The sequence below is a fragment of the Bos taurus genome, chromosome 19, assembly GCF_002263795.3.
Source record: "Bos taurus isolate L1 Dominette 01449 registration number 42190680 breed Hereford chromosome 19, ARS-UCD2.0, whole genome shotgun sequence".
NCBI classification, from domain to species: Eukaryota; Metazoa; Chordata; class Mammalia; order Artiodactyla; family Bovidae; genus Bos; species Bos taurus.
In genome coordinates this window covers 49917382-49934599 of record NC_037346.1, presented here as the reverse complement: position 1 = coordinate 49934599, position 17218 = coordinate 49917382, and the positions used below count along the sequence as shown (strand labels likewise).

Sequence of the window (17218 nt, the reverse complement as noted above, 5' to 3'; positions counted from 1 at the left end):
GGGAGGTTGCGGAGAAGGCGATGGCACCCCACTCCAGTACTCTTGCCTGGCAAATCCCATTGACGGAGGAGCCTGGTGGGCTGCAGTCCATGGGGTCTAAAAGAGTCGGACACGACTGAGCGACTTCACTTTCACTTTTCACTTTCCTGCATTGGAGAAGGAAATGGCAACCCACTCCAGTATTCTTTCCTGGAGAATCCCAGGGACGGCGGAGCCTGGTGGGCTGCTGTCTCTGTGGTCGCACAGAGTCAGACACGACTGAAGCGACATAGCAGCAGCAAAGGGAGGTTGAAAGTAACTCTCAAATTTCATTTCAAGGAAGAAGCCGATGGGTGGCCCCTACTAGTTCTGGCTTGGGCCTTGGAGGACACTGGTGTTAGAGGGGACAGTTTCTCATGACGAAGGTCCAAGGGGATACATCCATGTTTGCCCCTTGTCTGTTTTTTGTTTCTGGGTCAGGGCTCCTCAGTGGAATTCAGAAATGGAACTAATGGCTTCAGAGTTTGGTTTTTGGGAGAGGATTGTGACTTCTTTTTTTTGGCTGCGTTGAGTCTCAGCTGCAGCACTCAGGATCTTTTCATTGTGTGTGCTGGCTCAGTGGCCCCTTGGCAAGTGGGGTCTTGGTTCCCCAACCAGGGGTCGAACCTGCCTCCCCTGCATTGGAAGGAGGATTCTTAACCACTGGACCACCAGGGAAGTCCCAGTTACCTCTTTTAAAAAATCATTTTAATTGTTACTCTTTTTAAAATTAGTGTCATTTATTGATGTTTCTTCACTGTATTGGCGCAGTGGCATGAGAAAATACATAAATAAAAATTCTCCATGCACAAAGGGTGTCTGATTGACCGAAGATGACACGGGAAGAATGTATTTTGGTCAGAGGACATTCCTCACTGTGCTCGGGGGCTGAGGTTGGCCCAGTAGGCACCTGCAGTGAAACTTCCAAGCAAGATCGGGTGCCCCAGATCAGGCCCAGCCTGGGCCAGGAGGCATGTTGGGGAGAAACCTGTCCCCTCCCACCCCTCAGCAGGCATCCCTGGCTCCTTTTCTCCTCCTGGGGCCCCGGCCCTGAGCTGAGAAATCCCACCAGGTGGATGGGGGGGTGGGGCTGTGCCTGGGGGTCCATCAGTGAATTCCCACCACCCTGCAGTCCCCATGTGTCCCTCTCACTTGCGTGCTAGTTGTCCAGACTGTGACTTCTAAGAGCTTGTAGTTGTCAAAAGTTTCAAACGTAGTAATTCCTAGACTATTGTTTGCCAGAATTTTAGCACCTTTACTATGACCTTGATGTGGCTTCCCTGGTGGCTCAGATGGTATAGGATCTGCTTGCATTGCAGGAGACCCAGGTTCAATCCCTAGGTTGGGAAGATCCCTGGAGAAGGGAGTGGCTACCAGTATTCTTATTCTTGGCCTGGAGAATTCCATGGACAGAGAAGCCTGGTGGGCTACAGACCATGAAGTTGCAAAGAGTTGGACACAATTGAGTGACTTTCACTCTGACCTTGAGGAACCTGATGACTGTCTCCGTGGGAGGTTTACCCCCCCACCACCAGGTTTATCGTGATGGCATATGTGCTGCTGTGTTCACACCTGTCATTACACAGACGTCGTTTCCCAGATGGTTTTGGTTCTGGCAGCAGCCAGACTTGAGTCTTCCTCAGAGAGAACATTCTGTGATGGAGACCTTTTGGGAGCTGCAACCCAGTGCTCCTCCTTCTCTGTGGTCTACTGGGGAGAAGCAGAAGGGTTAGCAGGCAGACACTGGTGGATGTGTGTTTGTTTAGTTAGAGGATCTTAAAGGAAGGGGCTCCATTTCATGTCCCTTGTTTCACACAAACCATCCAGTGGGTGGAAGCCCCAACTGGCATTGTGGGAGTCACTAGTGACAGGGAGGCATTCCTTCTGCTCCAGTGGACTTTCCTGCAGGCCACACTCCACCCTCCAGGTTCTAAGATGGGGAGGCAGCCTGGGGAAGGGACAGGACACGGGCCCCCTGACAAGGAGGATGGTGGACCCCTTCCAGGAGAGTCATCTTGGGGCTGTGCCGCAGGGAGCAGGTGCTTCTGCCCCACAGTGGCTCCCCCGCCATGTCAGCCCAATATGACCAGGGATGAGAGCCAAGGCCAGAGCTTTGCTGGGGCGCCGCATCTTAGAGGGGCAGCCAGTCAGCGTGGTCAAGACAGGATGTTGGGGCGTATCCCAGAGCTGTGGCAGGCACTCAGGTGACAATACTGTGGTGTTTCCCAGCTTTTGTGATGGTGCCAGTATCTGTCAGCGGTTTTTTTTGCTGTGCAGCATGCAGGATCTTGGTTCTCTCACCAGGGATCAGACCTGTGCCCCCGTGCAGTGTAAGCGTAGAGTGTTAACCACAGGACCACCAGGGAAGTCCCTTCTGTCAGCTTTTTAGACTGCACTTTGCTGTGGTAGTTTATTCTAAAATAACTATTTTGGCATCTCATTTTGTATTCATAAGTATGTAAATATTCCTATATAAAGGGTTGCCAAAATTATATAGACCTCAGGCCAAAGGCCACTGGCCTCTCCAGAGTTACTGTTTGTGGAGTGTTCTGTTCCTTGAAGGCTCCTCTGTGCATCTGAGGAGAGGGTGGCTCAAATGGATTGGGGTGGGGGAGGTTTTGAGAGGCGCGAGGGAGGTTTTGAGAGGCGCGAGTTCAAGGGGCAGGTGTGTGGCTGGCGTCCCTGCAGGGCGGCCTGCTGACCCCTTAAGGAAGGGGGAAATATGACTAGACCCTCAGGGGCTAGCTCTGGAGCTCCTGGATTCCTTGGTCACTGAGACAAGAGGAGAGGCCTGTGCCCTTTGGGGTGGTCGAGCACCTCAGGAGGCCAAGGGAGGTAGGAGCTGCCCCAGGTGCCCATGCAGGAGCTGGCTCTGGGACAGTGGCACTTACTTCTTACTGAAATAGGAATATTACATCAAAACATCTGGTTATCTGCTGCTATCAGGGCATCAGCTTTCCAGAAGGAAGTCTTCAGATAACAGAAGTTTAGCTTTCTACCCAAAGTTACTTACTTTGTATCCTTTTGATGAAAGTGGACCTGAAATATGGGCTTTTCTACCTTAAACAGAGGATGCCAGTGACCTTTACCGCCTTCATGATCAGTCTTCATTGTCCATACCATCCCCCTGTGTGCCTAAAAATGTTTCAGGTCATTTGTTTATGTTAAGGGGCCTTAGCTAGCCATGTGCCCAGTTTATGCCCTTGACAGCATCTTGGGTGTGGGGTGCTGAGAGACCCCCTCCCCAGTTTATGGCATGTCATCACCATCATTAAGGTTTCACCTACAACTTTTCCCTTTGTCTCATTTACCACTTCCCTTTGTCCCCATATCCTTTCACCTTCCCCTCCTTCAGTTCTAACTTTCTGCTTCTGAAACATCATAAAATCATATAACTGGTGGCTTCCAGAACAGACTCGAGGCAAAGGCTGGAAGTCTCTTGGGAGTGAAGTGTGTGTCTTCAGGGCTTGGGTTTTGAGATCATTCTTGGGCTCATTCTCAGTTATTGCTCAGAGTATGAGCTGAGACAACAGAGAGAGAATGTTTGTAGAAGAGAGTCTGACCTGGGTGGGTATCCCTACTGTAAAAAGCTGGGATTCTGACAGGTCCTGTCTTGCTGTGCAAAGCCCCAGCTCAGATAAGTTGGTGGCCATGGAGGGCCCTGTCTACTGCTGTCCTGAGCCTCACGTCTTCAGGGTGTCAGAAAGACACTTGTAAATAATTGGGATTCTGTTATAGGATGATGTTATGGGATGTATTGGGCTTTCCTTGTGGCTCAACTGGTAAAGAATGAGCCTGCAATGTGGGAGACCTGGGTTCGATCCCTGGGTTGGGAAAATCCCCTGGAGAAGGGAAAGGCTACCCACCCCAGTATTCTGGCCTGGAGAATTTCATGGACTGTATAGTCCATGCGGTTGCAAAGAGTCAGACATGACTGAGTGACTTTCACTTTCACATGGGATGTATTCTGTCTGGGATTCAGAGGGAATCTGGGATATTACAGCCAAAATCAGGGAGGAAAATGCTCATTTAGAAAGAAGTTCAGTTTGTTCCAGAGAACAGTGCACCCAACTGCCAGAAGAAAGTGCCACTTTGCTCCAAACAGACGTGAATCTAGCAAACACTTAACCTGCATCACACAGGACTATATGTCTATGACGTCCTATTGGAGGAGTTAGGAACTGTCCTGGTGGACAGTCTTAGAAGCCTGGAGACCCTCCACTTCTGGTGTAATGGAAACCAAGCTGCGCTGGGGGCCAGGAGACCAGTGTGAGAGGGGACTCTTAAGTTTTACCTGAACTTTGACTCCTTCATTTCTAAAATGGGTTCAGCAGAAGACCCAAGTAGACATATCTCCGAAGAAGACATACAGATGGCCAACAGGCACATGAAAAGATGCTCGCTATTGGCTAATTGTTAGAGAAATGCAAATCAAAACAACAGTGAGGTACCTTCTCACACCAGACAGAATGGCCATCATTAAGTCTACAAATAACAAATGCTAAAGAGAATGTGGAGAAAAAGGAACCCTCCTACACTGTTGGTAGGAATGTAAATTGGTGCAGTCACTGTGGAGACCTGTATGGAGGTTTCTTAAAAAACTAAAAATAGAATTACCATGTGATCTAGCAGTCCCATGCCTGGGCAAAAACCTGGAAAAGGTGAAAACTAATTTGAAAAGATACATGTACCCCAATATTTGTAGTAGCGCTCTTTACAATAGCCAAGACCTGGAAGCAATCTAAATGTCAATCAACAGATGAATGAATAAAGATGTGGTACCTGTATACAATGGAGTACTACTCAGCCATTAAAAAGAATGAACTAATGACCTTGCAACAGGATGGATGGACCTAGAGATTATCATACTTAAGTAAATCAGACAAAGACAAAATACTGTGTGATATCACTTACATGTGAAATTGAAAATAGGACAAATTAACTTACTTGTGAAACAGACATAAACAAATTTATGGTTACCAAAGAGGAAAAAGGATAGGAGGAGATCAGAGTTTGGAATTAGCAGATTCAAGCAACTATCTGTAAAGTAAGTAAACAACAAGGTCCTATTGTATAGCACAGGAAACTATCTTAATATCCCATAATAAACCATGATGGAAAAGAATATGAAACAAATATATAAATGTATAACTGAATCACTTTGCTGTACAGCAGAAATTAACATCTATTAACTATATTTCAGTAGAATATAAAAATAATATAAAAAAATTAAAAAGTAAAGGGACTTCCTTGGTGATCCAGTGGCAAAGACTCTGTGTTCCCAAAGCAGGGGACCTGGGTTGAATCGCTGGCCAGGGAACTAGATCCCAAATACTGCAGTGAAGATCAAAGGTACCCCCATACTGCAACTAAGACCTGGTACAGTCAAATTAAATACATAAATAAATATTAAAAAAAATACAGTGGGCCCAGGTAGCAATACCCAAGGGGTTATTGGAGATTAACTCCTTGGTGGGTACCTTGCCTGTAAGCACTGCTCAGCCTGTCTAGCCTGTCTCCCAGGGTGGGGTGAGTGGGCAATTTGCTCTGTCCTCCTCCTCATGGTCTCCTAGTAAACATTTTTTTTAAGCCACGCCATGCTCTTTGTGGTATTTTAGTTCCCTGAACAGGGATCGAAGCTGCCCCCGTCAGGGGAAGCACAGAGTCCTAACCACTGGGCTGCCAGGAATTCCTGGTCTTCCAGGGAAATTGCTTCCAAAAGTCCCTTTTGTGAGAACTAGTCTCCTGGCTGGGGTTTCCTCTTAGGCAGAAATATGTGGATATACTGAGAGTTGTTCAGACACAGTGATCAGGGATCAGAGTGGTAGGGAACTGTGGAGGGCATGGAACAGCCGCCTCATCACAGCCATCTCTGAATTCTGAAGTGACATCAGAATTCCCCTCCCTTTCCCAGAGTCTGGCTGAGGGGCATGAACCCAGAACACTTCATTGGAGGCCAGGATAGTGGTCTAGCCTCGATACCTGGACGGCGTCCACCGGCCCTGCTGGCAGCCAGGCCTCAGGACCCCAACCCCTGTCCCAGCTGCCTGATTTCAGAATGGACTGTTCAGAATGACAGCACCCAAGGGCCGGTGCTGTCAGCTGCCTCCTTGGTGCTGCTTTTCTAAATAGCATTACACCCCCCCGCCCCGAGCCTTCCCCCACGTGGAGTGGCAGGACACATTCGGTTGTGGGCTCCGTTCTCCTCAGTGCCGTCGGACTCGGTATTCATGGTAAGGGTCTGGATGAGCAGGACAGTCGCTCCTCTGCCTAGGGACCCCAGTATTTTGGCCCGGCCCACCACCATGATCCACACCCCAGACACCTTTCCTGAGGACTCTTGCAGCAGCTCCTTAAGTTTGGGCTATACCTGGGGCTGAGAGGTGCCTTCTGCACCTTTGCAGCCATCATTCTGGTTTTTGGGGAACCAGTAGCACAAGGAGACTGGCTGAAGTGAGTCAGGGGCTGCTTGGATGTGCCTGAGTCACATCTCCCATTTGAGTTTCCGACCATAAACCAAAGGTGTGGAAGGAGGGTGGGCTGGTTTGCAGTGTCAGAGTGGTCTCCTAAACACCTGTCTTTGTGCTGAGGGGTCTGCTTTCAGACCCGGGCTGCTCAGATGGGAGCTGGGAGGCCTGGGGGGTAGCCCCAGTGCCTGGGTTGGGGACCAGTAAGATGGTTTGCCCCTGCCTGGCTGCCACCTGGCATGTTCAGACCCTGCTTGGGCAAACTGTGGCCACGGCCCAGAATGGGGCTCAGTCAAGTCCAGCGTCTCCCCCAAAAGGGGGCAAGAGGGTGTTGGAGGGCAGAGCTCACAGGCACTTGACCCCAGCAACCTTGGGACTGGGTTTAGACCAAAGATTTGGAATTCCAAAAGAACAGAGAAAACAATGGAAATCATAAAGAGAACAGAAGAAGCTGAAGGCAACCTCATAGGGGTGTAGGACCTAAGTTTCCATCCTGAAAGGGCTCACCTGCCCTGCCCAGAGGAGACTCACCCTGGCCACCTCCCTGAGGAATTGTCAGGTACTGGTGATAGAGGACGGAAGGACCTCCAGAGAGACACAACAATGTCCACACAGAGAATAAGAATCCAAATGGCTTCCAGCTTCTCAATGGCATAAGAGCTGGAAAGTGAGGTTGCAGAGCCATCTCAGTGATGCAAGAACAGCCCGGAATTCCTTACCCAGCAGGACTGCTCATCAAGAATAAAGACATCTGCAGAAGTGCCAGAGCTCAGCTCTGCTGTCAGATTCCTTCTCAAGATGCAATAGGAGATTGGACTTAACCAGGATGAGAGGAAGAGCTGGGAGGAAGGGGACTGTCAAGGGGGAAGTCAGGCCCTTCCTGCAGATGCCACACAATCTCCTGCCCACCTGCTCTTGGGCCTGTGTGTGCAAGGGCATGTGTATGCGTTTATGCATGCCTGTGTGCAAAGACATGTGCATAGGGCGCATGTGTGTTTTGAAGCTCCCTTCCCAGGGCAGCTGGCTTCTGTAATCAGGAGTCCCACTCAGGGTGGGGTCAGTTGCCCGTGGTTCTGGTGGGGTATCAGAACCACAAGGGCACACTCTATCTCTGATGGGCACCAGGTGCCCTAATGAGAAAGCCCAGTGCCAGGAACTGGTGTCACCAGGCATGCCTGGGGCCTGGCATGACATGGTGGAGACCCCCAGCCTTCTACAGAGCCTGTGAGACCGAGCTAGGCCTGGGACCTGCATCCCAGGGACCGCAATCTCCCCTGGACTGTCCTGGGTATGGCTGGGTGGGAGGAGCCTGGGCCAAGGCCCCGGCAGGGTTCAGGGAACCTCAGTGCGGGGAGGTCAGGCCCTACAGAGCCCTGGGCAAATCCCCAGCAGGTCCAGGCTCAAGAACTGTGGACACACGGGAGGGCACCGCCCCCAAGTCTGTCCCCCATCAGAGAACCCCGCCCTTCTCCCCCAGGGCTAGGACCACCGCGCTTGGCCCTCCGGTGCGAGACAAGGAACGCTTGCCCGGCCTGACAGCACCCCGCCCTCACACCCCACCCCTCCCCGCCGGAGGCGGACCCGGAGGCAGGACATCGGGGCGCTGGGAGCCGCTGGGAGCCGGTAGGCCGCGCAGAGCGTGAGCCTCCCCCGCGGCGGACAGCTGCCTCGGCAGCGTCAGCGGTGAGCTTGAGCTCGGGCCCGCTTTCTGCGCGGTCCCCGGCCCCATTCTGCCCCCCGCCTCTATGGAGCAGCTGCTGCGCGCCGAGCTGCGCACCGCGACCCTGCGCGCCTTCGGGAGCCCCGGGGTCGGCGGCATCAGCGAGGGGCGCGCCTACGACACAGATGCCGGCCCCGTGTTTGTCAAGATTAACCACAGGACTCTGGTGCGTGCCCCTCACCCATCCCATCCCACCCCACTCCTCCCTCACGGCCTGAGTCCGCCTCCGGAGCTGGAAGCAGAAGGGGCTGCGGGGAGGGGAGGGCTGGGGGAAGTGGGAGAGGGGAGGAGTGGGGCGAGGGGGCCCGGGGCGCAGGGGTAGGGGGCGCTGTGGTCTGGTTCTGGGCCAACCCTGGCGTCATAGCCGCGGGGTCAGCTTGCGGACTTGCAGGGCTAGCACCAGCTGCGGGAGGAGGGCTCAAGCGTTTTCTGCAGGATTCCACGGTTCTCTCTGCTGCGGGGTTAATTTACTCCCTTTTGCCTGGATGCACAGGCGTTTTCGGTGTCTGTTTTAATTTCCCTACCCATCAAACATGGAGGTGAGGCTTGGGGTCCTGAGCTGCTTCTGCCTCTCCCCTGGGACCCAGCTCTAGTCTGCATTCCCCTTAGCGGCTGGGTCCTCCTGGGCAGATGGAAAGAGGCAGGAGGGACCCTTGCCCGACCTTAAGGGCCAGGTCCCTGCTCTTCTACTCACAGGCCTTGCTTGTGTTTGGACCTGATTTCCATCGCCAGCCTGAAATATTGCTGTTACATATACTTTCCATGTATATTTCCATAGATGTATTCACAGGTGGAGAAAGTCAGTATGGCTGACTTTCTGTGTGTGCACCCACAGAAAGTGCCGAGGATGCCAAGGATGGCGTTCCCTTGACTCTGGTGGGGGACTCCAGGGAGGCCCAAGGGCCAAGCCCCTTTGAGATGCAGCAGTGGGTGGAGGGGCGGGCTGTGGAGGGGAGGAAATCCCAGGCTGATGCCTCTAGTCTCCCTGCAGCACGGTCCAGGATGGCCAGTGGGTTGGTGTTGTCTGTTCCCTGCTCCATTGGCGCTGGTTTCAGAACCCAAATAACTCAGTGCCACCTACTGGGAAGTGTTATTGGGTTCCAGGTTCACACTGGCCCTAGAACCTTCACAGCTGGCTCCTGAAAGCTCTTCCAGACTGGGATACCACTATTCACCCTTGAAAGCTTCGGTGCTGGCACACAGTATGTGCTCAATCAATACACGAGAACAGGGGACAGGTGAAGCCCTTAGCATGTAGGCAAGCTGAAGCCCAGGTGTTTGCTGCCCCTCTATGTTTAGGAGCTCACCCTGGAGCATGACTAAGGGTCGCTGGACACCCCACTCCATGATTCTAGGTGCAGGTTGGCAGTTAGGACGTCTTGCAGGTTCTCCCCTCAGGTACTTGAATTAAAAGATGGAATTCTTTTCTTATGTGGACACAGATGTTTTGGACTTGTTCCTAAGGGTTAATTCTGTAGCCAGAGATAGTCACAAATCATATTATAACAAACACATTTCAAACCCACGAGTACTGTACCTGAAGTGAGAGTTCACGTAATTTAAAATTGGGATATTTGTGCAAAATGTTTTAGAAGTAGGAAGACCCCTGGGTCCCGGTAGAGGCTGTTCTGCTTCCCTGGGGCATGACTGTCTTGTTCCTGGCTGGGGTGGATGGCTCCTTCCAAGCCCCCAGGCCCTGTCGGGTGCTTGCCCCTGGGGACTGGCCCTGGACCCAAGTCTAGGCCCAGCTGACCCCCCAGCCCCTGGCTTCCCGTGCCCCAAGTGTGTGCCCCAGTCACATTCCCATGCTGCCCCCTGCTGCCCCTCATTTACTGTAAGTGCCCCAGATATTGTGGGGGCAGGTAACCTGGAAGGGGACCCAGGCCCTACCCTGGATCCTCCACTAACCTGCACTCCAAGTTGCCCACCAGTACCCCATGGCACCCTGTGGCACCCCAGCACCCCCATGGTCTACCACGACACTCCATGGCCTCCCAGCACCTCACAGTATTCCCATGATATTCCCAGTACCCCAGCAGGCCCCACGGTATCTCCATGGTGCTCCCAGCACCCCCAGCACCCCGCCCCCCTACCATGGCCTGTGCTTCCTCACCTCTCAGGGCAGGCGCTTGCTGCAGACATCAGCATCCTGTCCACCCCAAGCTCCCTGTGCAACCTCGTCTTTGTAGCTCCTTTCTATCCGAAGGGGGCCACCTGCATCCCGCTCTCTGCAGGGCTGATGCCTTGCTCTCCAGTCAGTTTTCGTCATCCGGAGGTCCTGGGCACTTGTGATTCCTGGCTTCAGCCGGGCTGCAGAGCCACTGTTGGCTTCGGAGCTCACAGCCATGTTCTGGACGCAGGCCCGGCAGATGTTTGAGGGGGAGATGGCGAGCCTGGAGGCTCTTCGGAGCACTGGCCTGGTGCGGGTGCCTCGGCCCATCAAGGTGATTGACCTGCCTGGAGGTGGGGCTGCCTTTGTGATGGAGCATCTGAAGATGAGGGGCCTGAGGAGGTGAGAGAGAGAGAGTGTGCGTGTGTGTAGTGTGTGTGTGCGTATTTGAGAGAGAGAGACAGAGGGAGGGGACAGAGGGACAGAGAGAGGGAGACAAGAGAGGCGGAGGGAACAGCCTCTTGCTGAGCTGCCCACATCACTCAGTGCAGGAGCAGAGGCAGGGCTGAGAGCCACACCTGCCTCCCTGATGGAGACAGGAGCTCTTGCTTTCCACGCAGGGCCAGTCTGAGGCCAGTTTGGATTCACAAAGCTGCACCAAATAAGCACGTTGAACCATCTGTTACTCTGTGTTTAGTGAACACCAGTGCCTGTTCAGTATGGGCAGTGAGGTCTGATCTAGTAATTATCTGAAATCTAGTTATTAAAGTTTTGCCATGCTAAGTCGCTTCAGTCATGTCTGACTCTGTGCGACCCTATGGACTATATAGCCTGCCAGGCTCCTCTGTCCATGGGATTCTCCAGGCAATACTGGAGTGGGTTGCCATGCCCTCCTCCAGGGGATCTTCCCCACCCAGGGATGGAACCTGAGTCTCTTAATGTCTCCTGCACTGGCAGGCGGGTTCTTTACCACTAGCGCCACCTGGGGAGCTCCAAAGTTATGTATGTTTATTGTTTAGAAAATGGTGGAAGAGGCAAACTCGTGAAAAGAAGACTAAAGGCACATGACATCCCAGCGGCAGGGAGCAGTCACAGCTATGATGTGTGACTGTCGTTTTCTTTTTTGTGATTTACATTTGTTTTTACAAAAATTGGAGCTTTTTTTTCCCTTAACTTTTTTAGTATTTGATCCTTAATTCCTGGTATTCCCTTCTTGGGTGATTTTACACTATTTTGATCTTTTGGAGAAGATCATTGCCTGCTGCAGTTCATTTTTCACTTTTTAAAGAACAGAGAGTTGTTTTTAAGGTATTTAAAACATTTCTCAAAAGGGAACATGTTCCCTGGTTGTTGTTTCTTATTTCAGTTGGCTACATTTTCTTCTATCCTCAGTCAGGCATCAAAACTTGGAGACCAGATGGCAGATTTGCACCTTTACAACCAGAAGCTCGGGGAGAAGCTGAGGGAGGAGGAGAACAGAGTGGGTATGTTCAGAATGCTGTTGTGAACCCTTGACCTGGATATGTCTACCCTGGGTAGGTGCTTGGGGGGACATTTTAGTAATGGGTTGGGTTTCATGCCACCTGCTCAGACTGCAGAGTGAAAAATGAGATTGTTAAAAAAGAGTTTTGATGATAAGTTAGTAGAGTTGGCTCATGACTCCTTTATACGCAGTCCTGTTGTCCAATGTGCTAGAGACAGGCATGTTCTGGCTGGTCTTGTGTGGACCAATTGCTACCACGTCATCCCATGGTGACCTTGGACACCATGGGTCACCATGGGCCACACACTTGGGTGACCATGGTATCATATCCCTGGAAACTGGGCAGGCTTGGGTCCCAAGGCTGGATTGTTGTGGGGCTCAGGGATCTGGGATGATGTGGCAGGCTGTGTGCCCCCACGATGTTCTTGGAGTACATCCTCAGCCACCCATATCCTAGCAGTGTGGTCCTGATGCTCGGCTGAGGTCTGACATTAAGAGAAAGATGAGCAGCTCTTTCTGTTAACAGGCCAGAGGGCTGAGGGTGCCGGGCCCCGGTATGTGGCCAAGTTCGGCTTCCACACAGTGACCTGCTGCGGCTTCATCCCGCAGGTGAGTGCCTGGCAAGGGCGTGCCTGCTTAGCTCCTGGCGCTCCAGTGCTGCTCATTCCACCCCTTGTGTATAACAGAGTTCCAGTCCCCTGGGCACCAGGAAGTCTGACTACCTGATTCCTGAAAGCAGTGTGTGAGCTGGAAGAGTTGATGTTGAGGTTCACTGCGCTGAGCTCAGAGGAGGCAAGGAGCTGTGGGGCAGGTGGAAGAGCATTCCAAGTAGGGGAAACAGCAGGTGCAAAGGCCATGTCACAGGAGGGCATGTGGTAAGAACAGTGTAAACAGAGGGCTGTTCTTCCAGGCAGAGTCACTAGGAGCAAAATCCTTATGAAGCTGGAGGCAGATTTTGGGGTCTGAGTCAAGGGCCAGCCCTCAGATCTGGGGTACCTAGAACTGTACCCCATGGTTTACCAGGATTACTAAGACCCTATGAATCTCTGCTGAGGCCAGCTCCCCTGGGGGTTACATGGAGCTACTGACCAGCACAATAGTGGTTCCAGGCCAGTGTGTCCAAATGTGGCTTGTTGTCTTGCTTCAGATGTCAAGTTTAAGAATGCAAGTCTACAAAGGCTCGGTTGACCTCATACATTGATTTTTCAAGAACTGAGGAATGAACTTGTACATAGAACCCCAATGTGTGAAGCTGGTGAGGATGGAGCTGGCCTGTTAGGGACACAGGCAGCCATTGAGCATCCCCATTGGAGTCTAGGATCAATGAACCAACTTGGTTTAGCTTTAGCCTGGCTAGGAAGGGGTGGGAGACCTGGGAGGACCCCTGGTCCACCTCCTTGTGCTGTGACAAGATAGTACAGAACATGGCGTCCAATGGACACAGCCTGGATGGTCCAGCCTGAAGTTTCAGGAAGCTTCCTGCTCCTTGGGACAACCGAGTGGGCCCTAAGGGGCTTCAGCCATCGATGGGGCAACCCTGAATGATGGTACCCTGAGCTGAGCCCCCTTGGGACCACTGGCTTGGTCAGAGTACTGACACGGTTTGTTTGCTGCCATGTCCAACTCAGCTCCCTAGTTTCCATAGCAACCTCAGGAGGCAGGTTTTCACTGACTCATTTTACAGATGGGGAAAACGATGTGTGCAGAGAAGCCAGGCGGGGTCTAGTTGTGCAGCTGGTAAGCAGAGGGGCCCGAGTGTGGCCCTGTCTGACTTCAGAGCACAGACCCTGACCACCACACCTGCTGGTCCTCTGTCCAGGTGAAGCCTGGGTCTCCCACCAGCCATGAACCCAGGTAGCCCTGCCTTTGGTAGCTCAGGGGAAGTTCATGTCTTTCTGTGGGTGAGGGGATCATGGCCCCTCTTTCTAGGTGGAGGGCTAGCCATGCCGGTGTCCAGCTCCAAACACAGTCTGTGTCTTTTATGACCTGGTCATCTAGGAGGAAGACCAAGGCTGGGACACCATGGGCCTAGGCAGGAGATGGGGCAGGAGGGCATGCCATCCCATATGCCTTAGGCCATTTGGGGAGGGGAACTCCCGTTTTCTCTTGAGGTACACCTAGCACCAAGGGGATGAACCCAGGGGTTCAGCAACCACAGCCCTCAGCACAGGATGCTGACCGGGGGTGCATGTTGTCTGGAAAGTTCTTCCCTTAAGGAATTTCATTAAGTAACCCTTTGTATAAAATAAGCTTTGCATCTTAAAAAAAACCCGACTCTATTAAGGTATATAGTTGACATAAAATAAACTGCGCTTATTTAAAGTGTACAGATTGGTAAGTTTTGACACGTGTACACACCTGTGAACCACTAACCATAGTCAGGTCAATGTGTCAAAAAGTTCACCCCAAAAGTGTCCTCCTGCCCTTTTTTAATGTCTTCCTCCTGCCCTTCCCTGCCCCGGCAGCCACCGATCTGTTTTCTGTCACCATAGACGGGTTTGCATTTTGCGTAATTTAATGTAAATGAAATCATATGGTGTGTGCTCCTTTTTGTCTGGCTTCTTTTACTCAGCAGTCATTTCAGTATTCATCCATGTTGTTACACATGTCAAAAATCCATTCCTTGTACAATAAACTACAGTCTGTTTATCCGTTCACTGGTTGATGGATATCTGAGTTGTTTCCAAGTTTTGCTTTTACAAATAAAGCTGCTATGCACTTTTTGCTTCCATTTATTTTGGGTTAATACCTAGGAGCCAATGACTAGGTCATATGTAGGTTCATATTTTGCTTTTTAAAAACATTTATCTCTTATTTTGAGCTGTGCTGGGTCTCCATTGCTGTAGGCGCTACTCTAGTTGCAGTGTGCTGGCCCACGGGCTTAGTTGTTCTGCAGCATGTGGGATCTTCCTGGATCAGGGATCAAACCCACGTCTCCTGCACTGGCCGGCGGATTTATTTTTTAACCACTGAGCCACCAGAGAAGCCCGATATTTAACTTTTTAAGAAACTGTCGAAATATATTCCAAAGTGGTTATATCATTTTGCATTCGCACCACTAGTGTAGAAAGTTCCAGGCCCTCTGCACCCTCACACAGTTGGTATTTTCCTTTTTCTATAATTGTACCATCCTAGTGAATGTGAAGTGCTATCTCAGTGAAGTTCTATTTTCTCTAATGACTAAGGATGTGGAGCATCTATTCAGGTGCTGATTTGCTATATATTAGGGACATAAATATTTAGGCTTATTATATCTTCCTCATTAGTTGACTCTCTTTCCATTGTGAAATGACTTTATAGTCGGTGTCTTTGCTCTGAAATCTACTTTGATATTAATATAGCCACTCCAGCTTTCTTTTAGCACAATTTATCTTTTCTATCCTTTTAACCTGTTTCCGTTTTTATGTATAAAGTGTGTATCTTATTCACAGCTTATAATTGGGTCTTGCTTTATTTTTTCAACCTGTTGATCTGTCATTTAACTGGGGTCTACAGACCATTCATGTTTAACGTACTTATTGATATGGTTGAGTTTGGATCTGTCGTCTTGTCATTCTTTTTTTTTCAATTTGTCTTATCTGTTCTTTGTTCCCCCTTTACTCTTTATGCTCTTCTGAATTAACTAAGTATTTTTTAATGCTTTCATCTTGGCTCCCTTGTTAGCCAATGATAACATGTGTTGTGCTCTTTTAGCATTTGCTCTAGGGTTTAGGCCGTTTCCGCGCATAACTGTGTCTTATGACCACCAGCTGCAGCACCAGCCCCTCCCTTTCCCTTGTCACTCAGGTGAACGAGTGGCAGGATGACTGGCCAACCTTCTTCACCCGGCACCGGCTCCAAGCACAGCTGGACCTCATTGAGAAGGATTATGCTGACCGAGAGGCACAGGAACTCTGGTCACAGCTACAGGTGGGCACAGCAATTATCCTCTGGGAGAAGGGCTGTCCTCTTACGAGCCTTACCAACACATTTGTGTGGCCCCTCTGCTAGAACAGAGCCAGAGAGGGGACCACTGAGCCTGGAGCAGGGCTGGGCAAATCATGGACACATAAGTGTCCTGACTATTGGTTCGATGGGGAAACTGAGAAGGGGGTGGCCTCTGAGAGCACCTCTCACTTCCTGGGTCATCAGATATTAACCTCAAACTTTGCTCGCGTGAAATGTAGGTGTTTGACTTGTGATTGGTGGCATTTACTGCTACTTTCTTGCCCACTCTTATGCTGTTCTTTCCACCAAGGCACAAATGACTTACCTTTTAGAGCAGGTGTGAACAGCAGGTGCCCCAGAGTGACTGGCTTCAAAACAGAACTCTCAAGATGTTAAAAACAGAACTCGAAAATCAGTCCCTCATGAGCACGCATAAAAGAAATTTTATTGAACTCCTTACTGAAATAATCAGGCTACAAAAGAGGTACAGATATATATGTGCTATGAAATAAAAGAACAGCAGAGAAAGTTTGCTAAGTTACATACAAAAAACTTCACTCAGATTCATATTCTACACAACGGTAAAACTATAACCTCCGAGGTTCTCTACTGTATGACAATCACTAATGTTGTAGAGCTTTTAGACCTAAATTAGCAGTAAATACCAAGACAAAATTACATTCCCCTGGAGTCAGAGGATATTTATCTGTGGGCTTAGTAGGCAGTGGTAGTTGGACCCTGAGTAAACACAAGGTCCTCTTTACCTTATTTCCAAGTATTGGATGAGGAGACTGTGGCTCCCAGGCCTGTGATAACTCTATGTACCATAATTATTTTCTTAGGTGAAGATTCCGGATTTGTTTTGTGGCCTGGAGATTGTCCCTGCCCTTCTTCACGGGGATCTATGGTCGGGAAATGTGGCAGAGGATGACAGCGGGCCCATTATTTATGACCCAGCCTCCTTCTACGGCCATTCTGAGTTTGAACTGGCGATTGCCTTGATGTTCGGGGGGTTTCCCAGGTCCTTCTTCACTGCCTACCACCAGAAGGTCCCCAAGGCTCCAGGATTCGACAGGCGGCTGCTGCTCTATCAGCTTTTTAACTACCTGAATCACTGGAACCACTTCGGTAGGCAGTACAGGAGCCCATCCCTGGGCACCATGAGGAAGCTTCTCAAATAGCAGCCCGCCTGTGTCCCCTGCCCAGCTGCTTGCCAAGGGACCAGGGCAGCCTCACCAAGGCAGTTTCAGGAACAAATAAAGCCCGTGGGGGTGTCAGGGACGGAACTGTGTGTGTCTTAGTTTCACCTGCGTCTCTGTCCTCCACGCAGCTGGGTTAGTTTACTGGGGGCCCAGACCACCCGCAAGTTCTCTGCCAGGCTCATCACCTAGTCCAATCTAGGGGGAACATGGAGTTTGGAAACTTTCATGACAATTGTACAGAAATTCACACAGATCTGGGGTTTGGTTAGGCAGAAGTTGGTGTCACAGTCC

General features: G+C 50.8%; 1 protein-coding gene across 1 annotated transcript; it reads left to right on the top strand.

Moving 5' to 3' along the window:
• The first annotated feature begins 8125 nt into the window (after nt 1-8125).
• FN3K (fructosamine 3 kinase) lies at nt 8126-17011 on the top strand. Its single transcript, NM_001076182.1, is given in 6 exon segments — nt 8126-8371; nt 10566-10717; nt 11708-11799; nt 12325-12407; nt 15585-15707; nt 16568-17011. Coding segments are annotated over 6 exon segments (930 nt in total). The 5' UTR covers nt 8126-8230; the 3' UTR covers nt 16907-17011.
• The last annotated feature ends 207 nt before the right edge of the window (nt 17012-17218 follow it).